Raw genomic sequence first — 21,692 nt, 5'->3', positions numbered from 1 at the left:
GGGGGCAGCGGGGCCGGAGCTGCTGATGTATAGCGGTTTCATAACTTCCTCAGTATTAAAGGCAGGTTCATGGGGAGGGCAGCGCCATTAATCACCAGGCTGAATGGGGCTGGGATTTGCTGAGAGACGCGCTTGCTGTCTGCTGCGCCCGCCGGCTCAGGGCGGGAGGGGGCAGGCAGGGATGCCCCTCCTGAACTAAGGGGTAAGACCCCAGGAATCTATTCTGGGTGTGGGGCAAGTGGGTCCTTGCCGGTTGGGAGTTAGCTGGGAGGGGCACTGGGGAACCTGGCAGGAAGAAGGAAAAGGACGAGGAGGGCTGTGGCAGGCACTGGGGGAAGTGGAGTAGGGGCTGGGGGGAACGATGGGGTCAGAGGCTGAGGGGGACCCTGGGGGAGAAAAACTGGGGAGGGAGGGTTGTGCATTTGAACATGAAATTGATCACATGTAAATATAATGCAAATCGCATGCAAATGAACACAGGATTTCTCTGGGTCCACAGCTCAGGCATTCTATTTCTTGGACTGAGAATTGGGGCCAATTTGCATCCAGTTGCATGCCCAGTGCCTTGTTTCTTTATTATTAATATTTTCAGAGGGAGAACTCAAGGTCTCACTTGTTAAGGGGGGTGAGGAAGCCAAGGTGAGGCTCGTCGTCTGGACTCTCAGCCGGAAGGGTGGGGTCACCCCCAGGAATGGTAACATCAGGAAAAATGACAGGCCTAGTGACAGTGAGGGAGCTGAGTGGCTGGACCCCTGGGCTCTGCCTGAATTGGTGGGGGTCAGAGAGGCAGAGGCTCACTCCAGAGGCAGAAAGATGGAGAGAGACAGATCTCCATAGCTTTGGAGACAGACTCTGAGCAGAGAAGAGGGGGATGCGTCGCATGTCTGGGACTGCTGGTAACTGCCAAACCCCCAACTCCGAGTTTCCTCGGGAAAGTTGAGTGCTGAGTGCTCCTTTCAACCCACCAGAAGAGCATCTCTGAATGAGATAAACAAGAGCAGATATTCATGTTTCCAACAGATATTCGTGGAGCACCTAATAGGTGCGGGCCCTGGGCCTATGCCCAGGAGAGAGGAGCCGGAGTGCTGACCTCTAGCAGGGCTCATAAGGCGTTTATTTCAGCAGTAGGTGAAACGCTTCCCAGTGGGTGACAAGGGTCCCCAGGGAGGTGCAAGCAACGGGAGGATCGGAGAACGCTTCCGAGGGGAGGCCGCATTCCGCTTGGGCCTCGGGGAGTGAGTGGAATGTATTCGGTGGCAGCACGTTCCATGCAAAGGGGACAAGATGGGCCACTGCGCAAAGGCAGGAGAGGACAGTCAGTGGAGCTTTCCAGTGCTCTGCAGGAAAGGGTGTGTGGAGAGGTGTGAGGAAGGTCAGGCTAAGGTGACAATGGGGGATCAGCGTATGAGAGGGCGGGCAGGCCGGCTCAGGCATGTAGATGTCACCTGGAGTCCAGCCGGGAGTACAGAACAGGGCAAATCATTCATTCCAGCGTTAGTTCAGTCAACAAACATTCCTTGTACACCAGACACGGGCCAGGGCTGCCCTGGTAGCTCAGGAGGCAAAGCCCAGACGTGCTCCCTCCTTGAGGAAGTTCGGTCGGCAGTGTCCTCATCCGTACCTGGGGACACGGAGTCTGGCTGTCACAGGGCTACTCTGAGGAGCAGATGGGAGACCCACGTAAAGTACTTAGGCTGGTGTCAGGGCTCGTTATCGCCATCATCCTTATCACTACGCTGAACGGTGTGGCATGGAAGACAGAGGAGAGAGAGGGGTCAGCCGTGCAGCATGAACCCGGGGAGAGAGGGAGCTGGACAGCATGGGTGCAAGGAGGGGACAGGCTCAAAAGGGCTGTGGGGACAAGAGAAGGCAAGTGATGGAGCCAGAGACAAGGGCAGGGAAAGTGTGGTCTGGGAGCACTGCAGCGGGAGAAGCAGGGCTTGGAAGATTCATCCTCGGTCAGGTCCCTGCTCCGCTGCTGGTGCGCTGGGGGTGCAGGGCAGAGCAGGGCCTGAGGGGTGGGTAGGCTGGAAGCTTGTATCTTGGGTCCCCTTCCCACTTGGCTATGTGGCCCTTTTCCCAGACTCCTCTTGACTCCTCTTCTCAGTTGTTTAATTTGACCCCACCTGTGGGAGAGGTTCCTCCCACTCGGCCACAAGTCCTGCTGCAGGACTCGGGGATCAGTCCAGACCCCTTGGCTGGCTGTCCGTCTGATGTCTGTGTGGTCTCCTCAGGATAATTGCTCTGGACAACTCGAACACCACTCAGACGGATTGTCCGGCCTCCTGGCCCCGACCACTGCATCAAGCCAAATTACTCAGCGCCCCCCAGCCCTGGGCTCTGGCGAAATCCGATTAGTGAAGAGAGAGCCGCGCTGAGCTGACAGCTCCTCCGATAATTGCTTCCCAAGTAAGCGATGCAAATCAGCCCGTCCAGCCTGTCCTGCTCCTGTCCTGGGGACCCAGGCGTCCAGGCCCCAGGACAGGCAGAACACCTGAGTTGGAGAGACTTGGAAGCTGTCCCCCACCCTCAGTTAAGTGGCCATCGCTCCAGAAAGCTGGTCTGTGCTGCCTTGGGGATGAGATGGGGGGGTGGGGGTGGGTGAGGCTGACCAGGGACCCCACTGGCTCTGCATTTCTGTCCTATCTGAGAGGCTGTCACGCTGCTCATCTCACCCCTTGGAGAAGTACCCTCTGGACCCATTTGCCGGTAAGGTAGAGGAAGGCAGAGACCCAGAAGACACAGGGACGGGGACGTGGCTGAACCTGTTAAGAAACCCGTGGAGGCACCCACAGCCAGGCTGCCTCAGTTCTCCAGTTCTGGGACGGAGGTGGGAGCGGATACCTGCAGGTAACTTTCTCCCTCTGTGAGTGACCTCTCCATCGGGCTGGGGAAAATCATTGAGGGTTAAGTGCCCCACAGAGCTGGGATGGGGCTTCGATCCTTTGGAGGACTGGGACGCCTGATCAAACCTTGAGACTTTGTGCCTGTACCGAGGAGGACATGTTTTGGGATGCGGTGGCCCTTGCTCGCCCCACACATCAGGGACCTCTCTCCACGTCCCTAAATCAGGATCCTTTTAAGGGCCTGTTAATGCCTCTTTCTTGTGCTTTTCCATCCTACATCTTTACCTCAAGTTCTTTCTTTCTCTGACCCTCTCGTCCAATTTCCTGCTGATCTTGGAGACCTGAAAAGTACTTCCCTTGCAATCCTAAACTTCCGGCCCCTAGACCTGCCCATGTGGGTCACCGTCTTTGTGGAAATCTCCGGGGATGTGTTGCCCAGTCTTGTCCTCTGTGATTGTGTGTCTGATGTGCTCTGTGGTCTGGATCTTGGGTTCTTAGACTGGCATCTGCCTGAGCCCCTGACACATGGTCGTAACAACAATAATCTTTGGGGAGCCTGTTCTGTGCCAGGGACTGTACTGAGCACCTATGTAATTAAGTCGTTGAATTCTCCCGAAGGAAGAGATGGATTACATTGATCACCCCATTTTACAACCAAACTAACTGAGGCACGGAGAAGTTAAAAGGGTGCTCAAGGTCACTGCGAGTAAGTGGCAAAGCTGGGATTCAAATCCAGGCAGTCTGAGTCCTGAGACCGCACTCTAAAGGCCTCCCCTACGCCACCTCTCCTCTCCAGTGCTCTTTTAATGTGTACTGGGCTGAGAGAGGGAAGGTGCCCAGTGTGGTGGGGGGTGGGGATATGGCTACACTGAAAGGCCAACACCAGAGGCACTTAGGGGTCCCCGGGGCAGAAGTGGCAGGAGCTACCAAGGGCCGCGTCTCGTACTTGGGGAGAGGGAAACATGGCCCTCACCTTTTCCAATCCCCAATATCTATTTTCTGCACCGGAGCCCTGCAGTGAGACAACTGCCCTCTCTACTCTGGGATCGTGGAGGCAAGGGAAGGGGCTCAAAGACCCGCCTAAGAGCCAGCGATCCGGGAGTCAGAGCTAGGATCACCAGAGGCCGATAGATGGAGCTCGTGGCCCAACACAGCCTCAGCAGCTCACGGAAACCAAAGGAAAACAAGCCCTCAGGTTAACCCCTTCCTGCCTGGGCTCAGGCCCCAGGAGTAGCCTGGTGGGCAGCAGAGGGCCCTAACCCAGGCTTGGCTGGCCCCTAAGGGGTGACCCAATTGTCTAGGCCCTGTCCAGGCCACAGGTCTGCTTCTGCTCCTACCCCGTAAGTTCTACCCATAAATCACAGGCAGCCAGGCTTGGGAGACTTTCCAGAGGGCCACGAGGCTAGGACACTGGAAAGACAGGTTGGGAGGACCCCACCCTAGCCCAAGTTTCATCTTTCAGGCTCTTCTCTTGAAAATCTATGTGTCTCTGTTTCTAAGCACCCCCACTTCAGGAGAGTTTCTCACTTCCATCTTTCCTGAGAAAGACCCACCCGGTGGGGAGGAGTAGGATGGCCTAGACAGAGAAGACTCCCAGACCCCTCTGGGGTCAGCTACAGGGACTTACTGTGGGGTTGTCCAAGACTCAGTTTCTCCCTATGTTGAGACCTCCTATCTCTGGGCTCCTGGGATAAATGGGCTTACGGGGACAGAAACAGTTATCTAATTCTTCCTGGAAGTGGACATTGGGAGTTAAGCTCCTGGGGGATCTCTGCTTGCCTGCCACTCATTTCACTCGTTACTTTCTTACCAGAAGCCGACTTGGAATGTGGAGGGGCTGCCATGATGATAAACTGGAAGTGGTTGGCAAGCAAGGGGCAGAGGGGTAGGGTGGGCGGGAGGGTTGTCCAAGGGATGGTGAGGCTCCTAGAGTTTTTAAGTAATAAGAGGACAACACAGTGTGGCTGCCATTTTTGTTCAGCAACATACAAATGCATAGATCTATGAAGACAGAGGAGCTGAGGGGGCAGTCAGTCCTAGAAGCCTGGGATATTCTTATTTCAGACATTCCTGAGAAAGCGGCAGAGGCATGGGGATAGATGTACACAGAGGGAGACAGATACACAGACACAGAGAAAAAGCTATGCAAGAGAGTAGGGATGGGGGCATCTGGGTGGCTCAGTCAGCTAAGCGTCGGACTCTTGATTTCAGCTCAGGTCTTGATCTTGGGGTCGTGAGTTCAAGGCCCGTGTTGGGCTTCACATTGGGCATAAAGCCTACTTAAAAAACAAAACAAAACAAGAACCCCCAAAATAAGAGAGTAAGGATAGAGACACATTTACATAGGCAGCGAGAGGCCAAGACACAAAGAGGGAAGGAATCTGGCACAATCACAAGCTCAGGAAATAACAGACTTTGTGAGGTGAATGATTAACTCTGTTTCTAAAGTCTGGCAAAGGTGGGGGTGGTTTCTCACCTTTGGTGTCAGAGGGTTGCTGCACACATTTCCCTAAAGCTCATGCTGCTTTTGTCTGTTGGTAGGAGAGCAGGAGAAAGTTGGGAAGGAGGTAGTATCCTTGTTCTCTCACCTTTTCCTGTTCTAGGGTTTACTGGTCTCTTTTACCACGTGTAGGGAGACCTTGCTTCCTCTTCATCTCAGGCATGGCTGTGCTGAGGTGTGCAGGAGGTGGGAGGAATCCAGAAGGCAATTAGCCTTATGGAGTTTCCAATGTAATGAAAACCTTATAGTTAGGCCCGGAAATATACTGAGATGGAGGACAAGAACAAAATTAGGGGGCGTCTGGATGGCTCAGTCGTTGGGAGTCGGCCTTTGGCTCCAGTCATGGTCCCAGGGTCCTGGGATCGAGCCCTGCCTCAGAGCCCCACCTCAGGCTCCCTGCTCAGCAGGGGCCCTGCTTCTCCCTCTCTCTCTGCTGCTGCCCCTTGCTTGTGCTCTTTCTCTGTCAAATAAGTAAATACAATCTTTTTTAAAAAGAACAAAATTAGGAGTGGTAGAGCTCTGGACATTGTTTCGGGTTGGGGAGTTGGAAGGGAATGGACTGTTAGGTGCAGCCATGGGATTAGGAATGTCCAGGGAAGTATTTGAGGGGAAGGATTAGGAAGGATGGGAGATTATAGGGCTGGGTACACTGCATGGCAGAGGAGGAAGAGAAGTCAATTGTGAAAGCCATGGAGACATAGGCTTGGGCAGTAATGGGAAATGGAAGAGTCTCAACAGCATTACTAAAGAGTTGTTAGGAGATTCCAGAAGTGCCTCTGTGGATATTCTAGATACAGTCCTTGGAGGGCTGCAAAGGAGAGATCTCTTATCCTTGGGGCAGCAGGAGGACTAGAAATGGTCTTTTAGCCATTGTTAATACTCTCAGGTGAGTTTCGAAATTGGGGATGGTTGAAGTTCCTTGATTCGCAATCTTGTTCGGAAAAGTCTTATCGATGAATTTTTGTAAGGGTGTTGCCCTTTAGGGCTAGAAGCCAGGACCTCCGTGGTCTTTTCTGAGCTTGGCCTCTCTTAAGCTTGCTTTCTTTTTGCCCTGATGTAATGGATAAACTACAATCCCCAGAGTCACTGAGGGTTAATTTAACACGCCTTCCGGGGATTTGAGTATTTCCGGCGGAAGTTGCCGTGGCTACGCCAATGTCTTTCCCCAAACAAAGTAGACTACGATTCCCACTGTCCTCCGCGCCCGGGGGCGGGGAAGGGGACCGGAAACCGGATGGAGAGCTGAACCAGGTGAGGAAGTAGGAGCCTGGGAACCTGGGGTCCTGAGGGGCAGGGTTGGGGCTCTCAGGGTGGCGGGAAGGCGTCGGGCGGGAAGTCGGAATGTTTGTGTTTTGGGGCCCCTTGCTCTGTCTGGGGCTTGTCCCGGCAGAGGAAGAGTCGAGCCCACGGAACCGGCATGGTGAGCCTGCGGGGACGTGGTTTTCCCGTCGGGCGGAGCCCGAGGGCGGACGCGGAGATTTCTTACGGACCCTTAGCCGGCGGCCCTCTCAGAACCAGCAGGAGGGATAAGTGGTGTTTTTGAGTCCAAGTTCTACCACTACTACTACTGTTAGTTTAGGATTTGCTCTTTGTCCCTGTCGATTCCTGGAGTGCCTCCAAGGGATAGGGGAATGGAGAGTGTCTTTGATTCCTTCTTCACTTCCTGGATTTAGTGTCAGAGAACCCAGAAGGCCAGACTTATTGCTGGGTCCCCCTCCACTTCCTTTGCACCTAGTATGGCACTGTAATTTATAATGTATCTGCGTTTCGTAAGTCTTTGGTTCTTGGTGGCTTCAGATAGGACTTTCAAGTTCCTCCTTTGGGTTCTCATAGTGTATTGTTTAGGAGGTTAAAGCTCAAACCACAGTGTATTACAGTTGTTTATCTGTCCTCTCAGTAGTTTATGAGCCTGGCCTACATTTTATTCGTTTTGGATTTCTTCCTCATCAGGAGAGGACCACAGTGCCTATCATGCAAGAGACTCATAAATATTGAAAAAAATAAATGAGTTAACAGTTGATGGTAGGTTGGATGGAATTTGTGGTTTTCATTTTATAGGGGAGTTAAATGATTTGCTTAAGAGAAACTTAGAGGTGAAACCAGGATTAGAAGTGGATTCAGCTGACACCCAGACTTGGGTCGGGTGCTGTCAGATTAGGTTTGAAACTGAAACGCTACAAATAAAACCTTGTCATTCTTTTTTGTACCCTACAGCCTTGCTATCTCCAGCACAGGTCTGTAAAGATGAAAAGTAGGCTCAACCTAAGACTTGAGAGAGATCCCAGACCTGGAGCAGCCAGTGCATTAACTGGAACTACATGGGGACATGCAAAGCAAGGGCTCCCGAGATATTTGAGTTCTCCATAGCTCCCTTCTTGGCTTTCGTTTGAGCCCAGTTGGCCCTGGTTAGCCATCTGGACAGAGCAGTAAAAGACTTCTGAGATCAGTCTGGAGAAGGGTTTCCTAAGTCTGGCCCTGACTTTTTTTCTCTCCCACTTTCCCTAGGCTAGGGTCCGAGAACAGGTTGATGGATCAAGCTGTTCTGTCAACCCTGAGGTCCCATGAGGGAGAAGAACCTTGATCCCTGCCCCGTGGGATGCCCAGACATGATGGAAACACACCCAGAGCCTGGCAAACCTTCAGAAACAATTGGAGTGCAAAGTGGACAGCTGAGCCCCGAGTGAACTCGGGCTGTAGAAATGGAGTGGAGTCCATCAGGAAAGACTTGTTGGTAGGTCGTTTTAAACAGAATGGAAAAAGGTAGGATGGACAGAATTGAGTGGGTGTTTGTTGACTACCTAATAAAAGCTAGGATTTTGAAGATATGGAGGGAAGTTGAACAGGACCTGGCTTCTGGTCTGCTCAAGTCTAGGGAGGGAGGCAAGGTGTGAATTCAGGAAGAAGCCACTACCCATGGCGACATGCAGTGGTTTTTAACCTTCATCAGCCATCAGAACCACCTGAGGAATCTTGTTTGAAATACGGATTCCCAGGTCTGACACCAGACCTACTCCTGTGTGGGGTTGGACTGGGAAGTTATGGCACTACTACAGTGTCCAAAGGAGGGCAGGCTTTACCAGTGGGATTGTTGGAGCTGCATCTTGAAGGATGGGTATGATTTGGATGTGTGGAGAGGCAGAGGAGTCACAGTCCTGGTTGAGTGAAGGAGTGTATTTGGTTGGGTTTGAAGAATGGCATATGCAAAGTTTTGGGAGTTGGGGTAGAAAAGACATTTTGAAAGAGTGAGTAGAATGGTCAGGCTGGAACACTGGGTTTGCATGGGAATTGTGTCTTCATAGGCTATAGAACTTGCTGGAGTGTTCCCTCTGCCTCCTCTCTGCTTCTTCCCTCTTTCTTTTCTGCTTCTCCATTTCCTCCTTGCCTCCCAACCACTGCTTACATGTAACATCTCATTCCATCCATTTTATTACTATTATTGAGGGGATATTATTATTCCTCACATTTGGATGAGAAAATCTGAGGCTCTGGCCATGGTTACATAGCTTGTAAGGATCATTTCTGAGTCTAGTAATCATCCTTCCCACCACTGAGGTTTCTTGAATGTGGGCAAGAAGCTGGGCTGGGTTTGGGGTGGGGGGTTGTGGGATTAGCAGGATGGCTGACAGAACCGTCTCAGGCAAGATGACGTGGGTGGTTAAGAGCATAGCCTTGAGTCAGGTAGTTTGGGTTCACATCCCAGCTTCGTTGCTTGCTAACTGCGTGACCCTGGGCAAGTTGCTTGATCTTACTAAGCCTCAGTCTTCTCACCTGTAACGTGGGAGCAATAACGCTCACCTCATGGGGTTGTTAGGAGGATCAATGAGGTGTACCTGGCACAGAGCAATTGCTCACCACCTGGAAGCAGTTGTAATTCGCCTTCTGTAATGAGTCTCTGGGCTCTGGCTGTGCACCTGCGTCTCACTTTTCAGCACATCGCTTTCCAGGACACAGCCCGTCCTGGCTGAGCTGCTTTTATTAAGGATGACATTAGAGGTGCTGAAAGTTTGCCACCAGTAAATATATATTGAAAACCTCCCATGTGCTTGGCATGGCCTACGAACTAGTGACTCAAGGCTTATGCCTGATGGAAAGGATGTCTGGAGCGGGAGATGAGGGTTATTGTCACCAGGTGACATAGGAAGTGGAGGGAGACTTGAAGCGGGAAGTGGAAGGGCCCTTCGCTACCAAGAACTGAGATGAGCTCAGTCAAACCTAGAGGGTGGGCGATGACTGACAGTTTCTTCTGAGCCCTGGAAAGGGTAGCCCTGACCAGTCCGGATCCCTCTCACTTTACGGCGGAAGGCTGATGCAGCCTCTGTCCGTCTCTTTTCCAGGTGGCAGTGACGTGGCGGTGCCCCAGGCTTATCCACTGGGGCCCCTCTATGAGCCTGCTAGTGCCCTAATGGAGCTGCAGCCTTGCCCTCGAAGCTTGGCTGAGGGCTTCCTGGAGGAGGAGCTGCGGCTCAATGCAGAACTGAGCCAACTGCAGTTCTCAGAGCCTGTGGGCATCATCTACAATCCTGTGGAGTATGCCTGGGAGCCACACCGCAGCTACGTGACCCGCTACTGCCAGGGCCCCAAGGAAGTGCTCTTCCTGGGCATGAACCCTGGACCCTTTGGCATGGCCCAGACTGGGGTAAAGGGTTTGGCTGCCCCTGGTGGGTGGAGTGGGAGGCTCCAAGGTGGGTGTTTGGCTGTGTGTGCTTTGGGGGAGGAGTGTGTGCACGGCTGCGGACATGTGTGCGTACAGGCCCCCTCTTCCCCTCCCAGTACACATGCTGGCTCCTGTGGTCTCAGACACTCTCCTGGCCTCGCTGCCCAGAGTTAACCAAGCCCATTAATGGTGGTTCCGTTTCCCCTGTGAGCTGTCCGCTAATTGCCTCTGCGAGCCTTCCTTCCGCCCGCCCCATCCTTACCTTACCTTGCCGGATCTCCTCTTTCCCTAGAGTGTGGTTGGGGTTGGGAGAGGGACCAGGAGAGGGACCAGGAGTACCCGGTCTCGGTCCTCGGGGAGACTGGCTGACGGGGGTATGGATGAGATGCAGGGCTTTCAACCCACCTGCTTCTGTATCTTAGCTGAGGAGAGGCTCAAAACAGCGCTGGCTCTGGGGCCTGCCTGCTTTCCTTTCAGACCTTGGGATGAGTGAATGCCCCTCAGTGGGGGTGCTTGGCAGATGGGGGAGGGGAAGAGGCTTCAGGGCAGGAGGCTCAATCGCTTTTATTGACCCCAACTGGGAGATGAAAGGTGATCGATGATGATCGATGGAAATGACAGCCTCAGGCTCCGGGCTGAGAGGGCACCCAGAGAGCACTGGTCAGCCCTGTCCTTGTGCCTCCTCTAACCCTGGCTGTCTTTCTGTCTCAGACCGTCTGTCTGCCCCCAGTACTACCCATCACATCCCAGATAGTCCCATATACTCTATGTGGTTCCAAAGGCAAGTGGGGATAGAAGCAAACAGATTCTTCTGCACCACAGTCTACAATGAAAAATTGGAGAAAGATGGGCAGGATCAAACCATAAAGCCAGAATCCTTGTCTCAGGCCTTTGGGTGAAGGGGGTGGGGGTGGGGTGTCCAGGCTGGATCCTCATGGAGGGTATAGAGGGGTCAGCTGGTGCAGAACCCAGGTGTCAGATCTCCAGACTGAAAGCCTCCTGTCTCTCTCCCTCCTGGCAGGTGCCCTTTGGGGAAGTGAGCGTAGTCCGGGACTGGTTGGGCATTGGGGGACCCGTGTCGACCCCACCCCAAGAGCACCCGAAGCGACCAGTGCTGGGACTGGAGTGCCCTCAGTCAGAGGTGAGCGGTGCCCGGTTCTGGGGCTTTTTCCGGAACCTCTGTGGACAGCCTGAGGTCTTCTTCCGTCACTGTTTTGTCCACAATCTGTGTCCTTTGCTCTTCTTGACTCCCAGTGGCCGCAACCTCACTCCCTCTGAGTTGCCTGCCAGGCAGCGAGAACAGCTTCTCGGGGCCTGTGATGGGGCCCTCTGCAGGCAGGTGCAGCTGCTGGGGGTGCGGCTGGTGGTGGGAGTGGGGCGGCTGGCGGAGCAGCGGGCACGGCGGGCTCTGGCAGGCCTGATGCCTGAGGTCCAGGTGGAGGGGCTCCTGCACCCCTCACCGCGGAGCCCACAGGCCAACAGGGGCTGGGAGGCAGCGGCCAAGGATAGACTGAACGAGCTGGGGCTGCTGCCACTGCTAACAAACTGAGGGCCCCTGTGGCCCAGCACAGGACATGTTCAGGATCCCCACGTCATCCTGGGGCCAGCAGAGGACTACACGCCCCCTGGCCGGGAGCCACAAGGTCCTGGGCACCCTGGTTGCTGGGACCTGCCGCGGCAGTTTTGACACTACTCTGGCTTGTGCATTCGTCACCTTCCTTGGAGCTTTGCTTCTGCCTCTGTGGTAACTAACTCCGCGGAGACTTGGTTTCTGCTCTACCTCCCTGTTTCCTTGGGAGCCTCTGGTCAGCTGAGGGCGGCCTGGACAGTGACTTCTGCGGCCGCACGTGCTGTGTTAGACAAAAGATCCCGCGGGATCCGCACGCGTCCTCCTAGACCAGCTTCCTTCAGGCTGAGCCTTTTCCTCACAGGGACCAGGACAAAGCGAGGGATATGGATGTTAAGAGTGAACTTCTTACGGGATACTGAGACTGGATCAGAGGAAGAATTCAGGGTGGCAGTGTGAGGACGACCAGAAGACCTGGCTTGCTTCATCTTGGCTTTGAGAAGTCACGACTTTGTGAACTTGATGACTTTGGACGAATTTGATGAACGTCTCCAAGCCTCAGGATCTCATCTGTAAAACGGGGACCCCTACCTCATGGGGTTGGTGTGGGGATGAAGTGAGATAACACTTGAGAGTGCCTTGCGTCGTGCCTGGCAGGTGGGTGCTTCGGATTCTTCTTGCTTTTTTGCCTCCTGGCTGGGGTGTCACTGTACCACACTACAGAGGGGCCCCCCCCACCCCGACGACCTTGCTGGGTGAGTGGCAGATCCTTGCCCTACCAGAGATGGACCAACAACTTTATGAAAAACGCAGCCTGTGATTTTTCAGTCCAAGCATTAAAAACTCCTAAACTGGGGCGCCTAGGTGGCTCAGTCGGTTAAGTGGCCGCCTTTGGCACCGCTTGTCACCTCTCAGGTTGTGATCTCTAGGGTTTCCCACTCAGCGGGGGGTGTGCTTCTCCCTCTCCCTTTCCCTTTGCCCTTCCCCCACTCGTGCTCTCTCCCTCTCCCTCCCTCTCTCACATACATACATACATACATACATAAATAAATAAATAAAATCTTTAAAAGGAAAAAAAAAAGCTCCTAAACCCTTTTGTGTGGGTCCTTTTCTCTCCTGCATGTGAGAGGTGGAAGGAGTAATTTAGGTTTTCCCTTCTCTTACCTCTTCACTGTTGGCAAAGGGTTCTCGCGGGTATCTGGGGAGATGATGTAAACAGACCTCTCATTGTCTTACCAGAGCTTACGGTTCTCAGTCGGGTTTGTCTGCTACTCAGGGCCCTGTCGGGAGCAGATGATGGGTGGATGGGAGCACGCTATCTCCACCTAACTCGTTTCTTACGTCTGCTGGATGACTGGTTGGCGTGCCCCTTTAATAGGGCTGGGAAGGTGAATCAAGTTGGGAATAGACTGGATCTGGAGACCATCTTAATGAGGAACACATGGTTGGACTCTCTCCTGGGACAGGTCATCTCCGGCTTTCAAAATTAGTAAGATTTTTAGTATAGGGGAGTCGGGCTGGCTTAGTCAGAGGAGCGTGAGACTCTTGTCTCGGGGTTGTGAGTTGGAGCCCCATGTTGGGTGTAGAGATTACTAACATATATAAGATAAACTTTATTTTTGTTATTTTTTAAAAATACACTTTTAAAAAAACAAGTTTTTTTAGTGTAAGTGTCCCCTATTTGTATAATAAAGAATTGGACTGGCTTTTGTCATTGGTTCTTGGGAGGGAAGTCTCTGCATCCTTGGGATTTCCCAAGTGGTGGAAGTGTCTTTGTTATTAATGGAGGGCCCCACAGACCACACACCTGAGTTTATGCTGAAATTGACTCTGGAGCAGGACTATGCCAGATTAGACCATTTGATTAGAGGGTTGGGGCTATGAGCCAGGTGATACCAGCCTGAACTGGGGCTGGGGGTGCGGGCTGGAGATTGAATTCAGCCATGTGGTCAATGATTTCAGTCGATAATACCTATGTAAGGAAACCCTAATGAAAACTCGACAGACTTTGGCGAGCCTCCTAGATAGTGAACACAGCTGGGTGCTGTGTCCCATTTCCGTGAGGAAGTACCTAGAAGCTGGGTTGGGAACCCTCTCAGACCTTGCCTCTTGTATCTCTTTGTTTGGCTGGTCCCTATTTGTATCCTGAATAATAAAACCGTGGTTCTAAGTTTGTGCTTTCTTGAGTTCTGTGAGTCATTCTAGGGGATTATTGATCCGGAGGGTGTCATGGGAACCCCTTAATTTGTAGCCAGCTAGAAGTACAGGTGGCCTAGGGACCTCTGAACTTGTAGCTGGCATCTGAAGTCAGGGCAGGCTTGTTGGGGACTGTGCCCTTAAACCTGTGGAGTACGTGCTGACTCTGGGGAGTTAGCATGGGAATGGCATTGCAACCTGGCACCCCCACACACCTTAGACTCCTTTCCTCTCTGCTGTCCGTGCAGTGGCACCAAGCAGTTACTGGTGCAGGGCCCTCGATGAGACACTGGGATAGGTGCACAGAGATGGAAGCCATTGTGCCCCTCTGCATTAAGCTGGGGTAGAGAAGGCTCTCTGGAGGAGGTGGCCTTGCAGCTGGCCTTAGAGACTGGGAGTTCTGGAGAGCATCGTGATGTTCAAGGGGTGGCAAGTAGATGAGCACTGACTTGGCCCGGTTGGGAGAAAAAGCTAGAGAGGTAAGTTGGAGCCATCTTGTGAAGGATCTTGGATGTCAGACTTACCTTTGAGCATCTGAAGTCCAGTGGGGAAGTGAGATGCTCAGAACACACACACTTAAAACCCCCCGTAGATGGGATGCAGGGGCAGGTCCCGCAGGAGGCAGTGTAGGCACAACGGGGTCAAGAAGGGACGGGGGAGGCGATTATAGGGAAGGGGTCCTGGTGGGACAGTACAGTCTGGGTGAAAGCCTAGAACTGGGGGTGAGTCTGAGGAGCTGGAGTAGGGTCGGCCAGTGCAGAGGGGCACTAGAACGGTCGTGACCAGGGTGGTGGCTTGAAGACTTAGGTGCCGGCAGAGTCACTGCTGGCTCTGGCTTCTAGTAAAGCTGTTGTCCTCAATTCTTGGGGTACATCTTGTCCACAGGAGGCTGATTAGGGTGATGGGCCTGCGTTTTCCTAAGGGCACTATGGTAGTCTGCCAGGGCTGCCATAACAGAAATGCCACACACCGGGTAGCTTAAACAACACGTTTATTTTCTCAGCATTCTTGAGGCTGGGAGTCCAAGACACGGATGTCAGCAGGTTTGGTTTCTCCTGAGGCCTCTCTCCTTGACTTGCAGATGGCTGCCTTCTCACTGTTTCCTCCCATGGCCTTTTCTCTGTGTGTGTCTCCCTGCTATCTCTTTTCTCACAAGGACACCAGTCTTTGGATTAGGGTTCCACCCTTATGACCTCACTTAACCTCAGTTACCTCTTTATTTTATTTTTTTAAAGGTTATTTATGTATTTATTCTAGAGAGAGAGTGTGTGTGTGCGAGAGAGAGAGCACAAGCAGGGGGAGCTGCAGAGGGAGAGGGAGAAGCAGGTCCCTGCTGAGCAGGGGCTCAATCCCAGGACCCTGAGATCCTGACCTGAGCTGAAGGCAGACGCTTAACCAGCTTAACCAACTGAGCCGCCCAGGCGCCCCTCAGTTACCCCAAAGACAGTCACGTTGGGGGTTAGGGTTTTAACATATGAATTTGGGGGGATGGGAGACACAATCTGGCTCATAACTGGCATCTCAAGTCATGTCACTGTTTTTCCTGTCCCCCACCAATGTCAGCCTCTAACAAAAGAGGGTACTCCGTAGTGCCTTTCCTGCAGGCTGAGGGGTTGAGTGGTGGATTGGCTTAGTTACCTGATAGGGCTTAACCCACCTGACTGGCTGCTATGCCCCCACAATTCATTCTAGAGCAGTTTTTTTCAGTCCAAATGAGAGTGTCTTTAGGGAGGGGAAGCTCATTGTTTTCTACTGAGCCAAAGGGAATGGAGACTTGAACTGCTACAAAACAATATTGTGAGAAGTACTTCAGTGAAATTGAAGTGATCTGGGACCCTCTAGAGTTCTGCAGTCTGACACAGTAGTCACTAGCCAAGTGTGGCTGTTTAAGTTAATGGGGTGCCTGGGTAGCTCAATCGGTTAAGCGTCATGATTTCAGGGTCCCTGGGATCAAGCCCCACCTCGGCTCCCTGCTCAGCGGGGAGTCTTCTTCTCCCTCTGCCCCTCCCTCCCTTCTGCTCTTGCTCTCTTTTTCTCAAATAAGTAAATAACATATTTTTTAAAAATTTAAGTTAATGAAGTAAACTTACAAATTCAATTCCTCAGTCACTAGCCGTATCTCAAGTGCTGGGTAGCCACACATATACCACAGATATGGAACATTTCATCACTGCAGAAAGTTTTATTGGGTAGCACTGATCAAGAGATCAGTAGCTTACAGCCCTGCCTGTGACTGTGGGAGTTTTAAAAAAGGCACGTGTCTGAGTTCCACTGTAAGAGATTTTGATTTGGGGGGTGTGCAGTGCAGCCTGGTATCGCTTCTTCTCTTTGTGCTACGGATGTGCAGCCAGGGTTAAGGCAGGATTGCGCTGGGTGCCTTGAGGTCAAGGAGAGGGCCCCTTCGGTTCCCTTGCCCGGCATGTAACCCAGCACCCGGCACCAAGTAAGTGTTCAGCGCGACTATGCAAGTGATGCATGAATCTGGTTTTGGAGATCTACCCCAAGGTGCCCATCCAGGTAACACAAGTGTCCCCAGCGTTTGTTGCGTTCGCCCAGTGATGGCGATTGAAATTCTGGTTCAGAGGAGCGAAGGAGGCTTAGAAGGCCCATTCCAACACACGCGCATGCGCACGCACACACATCTCCACGCTCGGTGGTAGAGGCCAGGCTGCGCTTGGGTCAGGGTGCTTCTGAGACTGAAGATGGGAGTGTAAAGACTCCTCCTACTCTTTTTTTTCTTCTTAAACAGGATGGTGTAAAAGAAGATGGAGTCTTGGGTTTGACCACCGTGTGGTCTTTCACTTTCTCAATTCAACAAACACTTATTAATGTCGGTTGTGTGCCAGTCCCCACGCTAGGCACTGTAGGGAGGGACAGAGGTGAATTCCATGATTCTTTGTCCTCACGTTGCTCACTGCCCGGTGCTGGGACATACAGGCATATAATTATAATCAAAAGGAAAACGTGTTCTGAACAACTTCTGAACATAGCGCTCTGGACACACTGACTGAGGAAGGATTAGCACCCCCTCCCCCCAGTGTGGGCGGGAGGTGCGTGTGCCTGTAAGGGAGGGCGGGGACTGCAGGGGTCCCGCATCACTTGCTGTCTCCCACCTCCGCTGAGGGGACCTCTGTGGCAGATCTCCAAGAGTTTCTCAGCCCCAACTGCAAGGGGATAGGAAACAGGATGAAGGGAGGGGCTGGGGGCAAGGAATTGGCACAACTCAGGGCTGGGCGTGGCTCTGTGGGAAACTCCAATTTGATCTCTTGTTCCATGACCCTTTGGGATGGAAAACTGCAGGACGTTGTGTCAGGGGGCGTCCAGATGCTGGAGCAAAAAAGACTAGAACCCCAGCCTGGGCATAGCTGGGCAGAGAACATGAATGGAATGAAGGGAATGGCGATTGTGGCCCAGCCCAGATGAAGTCTCGACTCTTCAAATATTCTTTTTATTTATTTATTTATTTATTTATTTATTTATTTTTTAAGATTTTACTTATTTACTTGACAAGGAGAGAGCACAAGCAGGGGGAGCCGCAGGCAGAGGGAGAGGGAGAAGCAGACTCCTCGCTGAGCAAAGAGCCCGCCGTGGGACTTGATTCCGGGACTCTAGGATCATGACCTAGCGGAAGGCAGACGCTGAATTGACTGAACCACCCGGGTATCCCTTGACTCTTCAAATATTCTTGTTTAGGAGGATGTAGGCCAGCTACTTTGGTTTCCATTTTTTCCTAATGCCCCAAAGAAGGAAGCAATTTCAAGTGAAGTGTGAGACACCGAGGTTAGACACATGGATAAACTTCCCAGCTGTGACCATCAGGTGATGCAGAAATAAATTGCTTCAGGGGAAGCTGAATTGCTTTCTTCTTCAGAGGCCTTAATGCCAGCCTGGCCTCAGCCCAAGCTTACCAGTCAAGGTTGAATTGTAATATATTTGGGGGAACTTTCTCTCCCTTTTTTCTCTCCCTCCCTCTTTTGACCCTTATTCTGTCCAAAACAAAACAACTGCAATAGAATGTTCCTGCATATATTTTTGCCCCTTCTTCTGCCCCTAGAACCCACTCAAGGCTCTTTGCCCCATGTCAGTCTCTAGGCCCTGCTTGCAGAGGGGGTGGCTGAGAGCCCAGAACAGTCCTTCACAGTGGCCTGTGCCAAACCGGGTTGCCATTTCCATTTTCATTAATTGAAGCAGCTTGACCCTGATCATTTCAGGCCAGCAATTTCCTGTCTGCTGGTTGGGAGTGTGTGGAGGACATGCTTAGCAGGTCATCCTGTCCTTCCATCTACCTTGATGGTGCTAACTCCTAGTCCAGGCTGCAAAAGTGGGTCTTATATTGATTAGAGAGAAGCCCAGCCTCGCACACATGCCGGGCCTCACCTCTTGGGATCTCAAACTGTCTGTGTTTTTAGGAAGGCCTTCCTGGTGTCTACCCTCACGCCTATCTGTTGTAACTTGGGCTCAGTTTGTTTGCTTCTTGGTTCAGTTTTAAGAAATTTGATGACTGATGCAGTTGCCTCTCAGGACCCCATCTGGTGATGCTTTCTCCTGTGGCCTGGGAGAAGGCGATGTCTCTGGAGGAAGGGTTTGCCTTCCACCCCTGGAAAGACACACAGTCAAGCAATGGGGGGGTGTGATGGCTTTGCTCTGAGTGTGAGAGTTCATGTGTGTTTGACTCCTTACCTCGCTTTGAGGAGGGTCTGTGTGTCACCCTGGGAGGTCACCGGGTTAGTAAGGTCTTGTTCCTGTGTGCGGTAGTGTCACTTGGTAAGAACCATTCCAGGGGGAGGTGATGTGCTCCCTCTGGAGCGTGGGTCTCCTACACTTGGGTACTTCTGTGATCCACCGGGTCTCTTCTGTCTCCGCATTTTTAATCTTCCAGAGGGACACCTGTGTAATTCGGCGCGACCCGTTTCTGCTGCTGTCGCGTCTTTGTGTGTCTGTGCTTGCGTGCCTCTTCGGGGGACTTGTTGTGTCTTTCTGAGTGTCCTCTGGCTCCGTTTGGGCGGGGGAGCGGGCTGGGGGGACCGGAGAGGGAGCCGTTGGGGCGGGGAGCGTGTGCGGCGCGGTGCGCGGCAATCTGTGACTCGGAAAACAGATTTGCGGAGGAGGCGAGCAGCCCGGGCGTGCGGAGCGTGCGGGGCGGGGGCGGGGGCCGCTCTGGCCCCCAGCTCCTCCGCAATCCAATTAAATAACATTTAAATGCATAACCAGCCCGCGCGGCGATGAGGCTGGAGATTGGAGCGGGGCGGCGGCGGGCCGCGCGGCGGCGTTTTGTGGAGCTCAGCGATTCTGGCGGCAATTTGCCCGCGCGGCGCGGCTTTTACGAGCCGGCTCCCAGCGCCCGCCCCGCCGCCCCGTCCCCCCGCCCCACCCTTGCTCCGCGGCCTTCTGCGCGCCGTGCAGCGCGCCCCCCCGCGCCGCGCCCCCTCCGCCCCCGCCTGCTCCGCGGCCTTCTGCTCCGTCCGCGCGCCCCCCGCGCCGCTCCCCTCGGCTCCTCGCCTCTCTTTGTCTGGCCGGCCCGCCGTGTGCCCGGCTCTCCCGACGGCGCCGTCTCGGCCTCGCCCTCGGCCGCACCGCCTGGCTCCGGCCATCTGTCACCTTTTGCTTCTCTCCCCGCTTCTGCCTCTGACTGGGACCCCCTTTTCCCGGCCGGTGCGCTGGCAGCTTCTCTCTGCACCACCAGCTCCTCCGCGCCCCTGGGGCCTCCGCACCCTCGCGCTCCCACGGCCTCCCCTTCAGCTCCCTTGCCCGCCCCACGACTCAGGGGCCTGCAGCCCGGCTGTCTGGCCTCACCAGCCAGCCTCCACCCCTCAGCCGGCCTCCACGTGGGTGCTAATGGGGGTCGATGACCGGGAGCAGCAAGAAGGGGCAGAGGAGGGAAGGGGAGCATAGGGCAAGAAGTGGGGAGTGGGGTGGCCTTGATGCGCCCAGGCCCGACTTGGGCGATGGTGGAAATCAGTAGTCAGGACTGAACGACTGGAAGAGCCCCATTCTTCCCTACGCCCTTTAGGGGCCTGGCAGGGAGGACTGCCACATTCGGGGCCAGGAGGTCCACAGAGTACCAGACAGAGGTGATGTCATCCAGGTTTGCTGCTCTTCTGAGGGTCGGCCAGAAAGTAGGGTCCTTCCTGGGGAACCACAGCGGGGCCAGTCCCCTCTAAGGAGGAAGGCAGAGCAAGCAAGACGAGCCATTTTGTTTCTTGTGCAGAGCCAGACTCCGTTGTCTCTCTTTCCTCTCCGCTCTCTTGCTTATCCCTGCTCAGGCCTCAGCATATGGAGCCTGCCAGTCACCAGATGCTCCGTGCCCATGCAGATTTCTGGGGGAAGAGGCTTCCTGACAAGGGGAGCAGCAAGGGCGACGGCCCTGAGAGCATGTCTGGCATGTTGGAGGAACGGTGAGGAGGCTGATGCGGCCTGAGCACAGAGAGTAAGAAAAGAGACCAGGTGATGGGTCGGAGAGGCAAGCGGAGCCAGACCGCGTAGGGACCAGTGAGTCACAGGGAGGCCTGTGACTCACTGGGTGGTTTTGAGCAGGGGAGTGACTCCTTGTATTTCTACAGAAAATTCTTACTGTTCTGCTGAGACTGAGCAAACAAGTGCAGGAGCAGGGAGACCCATTAGGAGCCTCCGGCCGCCGCAGGTCAGAGATGATGGTGGCCTGGACCACTGACATGGCCGTGGAGGTGGTGACGACTAGTCACATTCTGGTTATACTTTGCAGAGAGAGCCAAGGAATTTGCTGATGGGCCAGATGGAGGGTGTGAGGGAGAGAGAATGGAGTCAGGGGGAGGCCAGGGATTTGGCCCGAGTGATGAGAACCAAGGAGTCATCACCATGAACTGACATGGAGACAACCTCAGGAGGAGCTGGCTTTGGGAGGGGGTCAGTGTGGGATATGTGAGGTTTGAGATGCGGAGTGGAGGTGTCTGGTGGGCAGATGGATACACAGGGCTGGAGTTCAATAGGGAAGGTCAGGCTGGAGACACAAATTTGGGAGTCATCACTGACACTGAACGAGATGCCCTGAGGAGTGAACGCAGATGGGAAATCGAGGACATCCAATGACTAAGTCCAGGATTTCAATATTTAGAAGTTGTGGAATTGCAAAAAAAAAACAAAACAACCCCCCCCCTGCAATCCTGAGACATCACAGGCAAGAAAGATTTGGGGATGCATGGGGTGGGCAGTTCCTCACTGGCCTGTATCCAGGTAGTCCCAGCGCGCTCACTGGGTCACGACTTTATTCCCCTCCAAACTCCACACGCCAGGCAGACTGGCCACCTCATGCCACCCCTGCTCAAGGACCGATGAGAGCTCCCGAAGCTCAGCGTCTGGTCTCAGAGCCAGGGAGAGAGAGTTGGGGTGGGAAAGGACTTGACCTTGGTTTGCCTTGACTGCTTTGCCAGTAGGGAAACTGAGGCCCTGAGAGATAGTGTTTCGTCTAAGGTCCCTGTGTCAGTAGGGGCCAGGGCTCCTGAGACATAGTTGAGGGCTCCCCTATCACCCCACGCTGCCTTTTGGACCACTTCTCAACGAGCAGCAAATGTTTACTGAGGGCCCAATTATCCCCGCTCTGTGCAGAATAGCAGTGGAGGGCGCTGAGGGCCCCAGGAGAAACAGATGATGTCATTTGTGCCCTCAAGAAGCTTGAACTAAGGATCCCTGAGTAATTTTCCTGTTCTTTTCCCATCTCTTCACTTTCATTCCTTATGACTCCCCAACATGGACTCTCTTCTTCCCCTACTTTATGCCCTAGGTCTTTCCTTCCCTCCACCCTGCTCCAACACTTTCTTCCAGAAGTGTCCCCAGATCACCATAGATTACCCTACCACCAGGTAGCCCAGACCCCACACCTAAGGGTCCATCATCTTTAATTCTTTTTCCCTCATCTCTTATACTCAGTCCATATGCAAGTTCTGTCAGCCTTAT

General features: G+C 53.5%; 1 protein-coding gene across 11 annotated transcripts; it reads left to right on the top strand.

The window, feature by feature from the left end:
- The first annotated feature begins 2,386 nt into the window (after window positions 1-2,386).
- Window positions 2,387-13,742, top strand: SMUG1 (single-strand-selective monofunctional uracil-DNA glycosylase 1). 11 transcript variants are annotated; one of them, XM_040642570.1, is made up of 4 exons: window positions 6,622-6,766; window positions 7,297-7,368; window positions 7,852-8,077; window positions 11,022-13,742. In XM_040642570.1, exons 3-4 carry the CDS (start codon window positions 7,943-7,945, stop codon window positions 11,547-11,549), a joined length of 663 nt encoding a protein of 220 aa, XP_040498504.1. In that variant the 5' UTR covers window positions 6,622-6,766; window positions 7,297-7,368; window positions 7,852-7,942; the 3' UTR covers window positions 11,550-13,742. The 11 variants fall into 11 exon arrangements, with proteins under 11 accessions (XP_040498508.1, XP_040498509.1, XP_040498502.1 ...); XM_040642571.1 differs by lacking the exon at window positions 6,622-6,766 and adding an exon at window positions 6,785-6,915; XM_040642574.1 differs by lacking the exons at window positions 6,622-6,766; window positions 7,297-7,368 and adding an exon at window positions 2,387-2,409.
- The last annotated feature ends 7,950 nt before the right edge of the window (window positions 13,743-21,692 follow it).

The sequence above is a fragment of the Ursus maritimus genome, unplaced genomic scaffold, assembly GCF_017311325.1.
Source record: "Ursus maritimus isolate PB19 unplaced genomic scaffold, ASM1731132v1 scaffold_26, whole genome shotgun sequence".
Lineage (NCBI taxonomy): Eukaryota > Metazoa > Chordata > Mammalia > Carnivora > Ursidae > Ursus > Ursus maritimus.
Note: the sequence above shows the minus strand (reverse complement) of the source record. Positions and strands in the feature narration are given on the sequence as shown.

What these genes read in the sequence shown, in the direction of transcription:
- SMUG1 (XM_008704678.2), top strand. An exon ending in TTGGCATGGCCCAGACTGGG is followed by an intron (nt 9,983 to 11,021) that starts GTAAAGGGTTTG and finishes CCCTCCTGGCAG; the next exon opens with GTGCCCTTTGGGGAAGTGAG.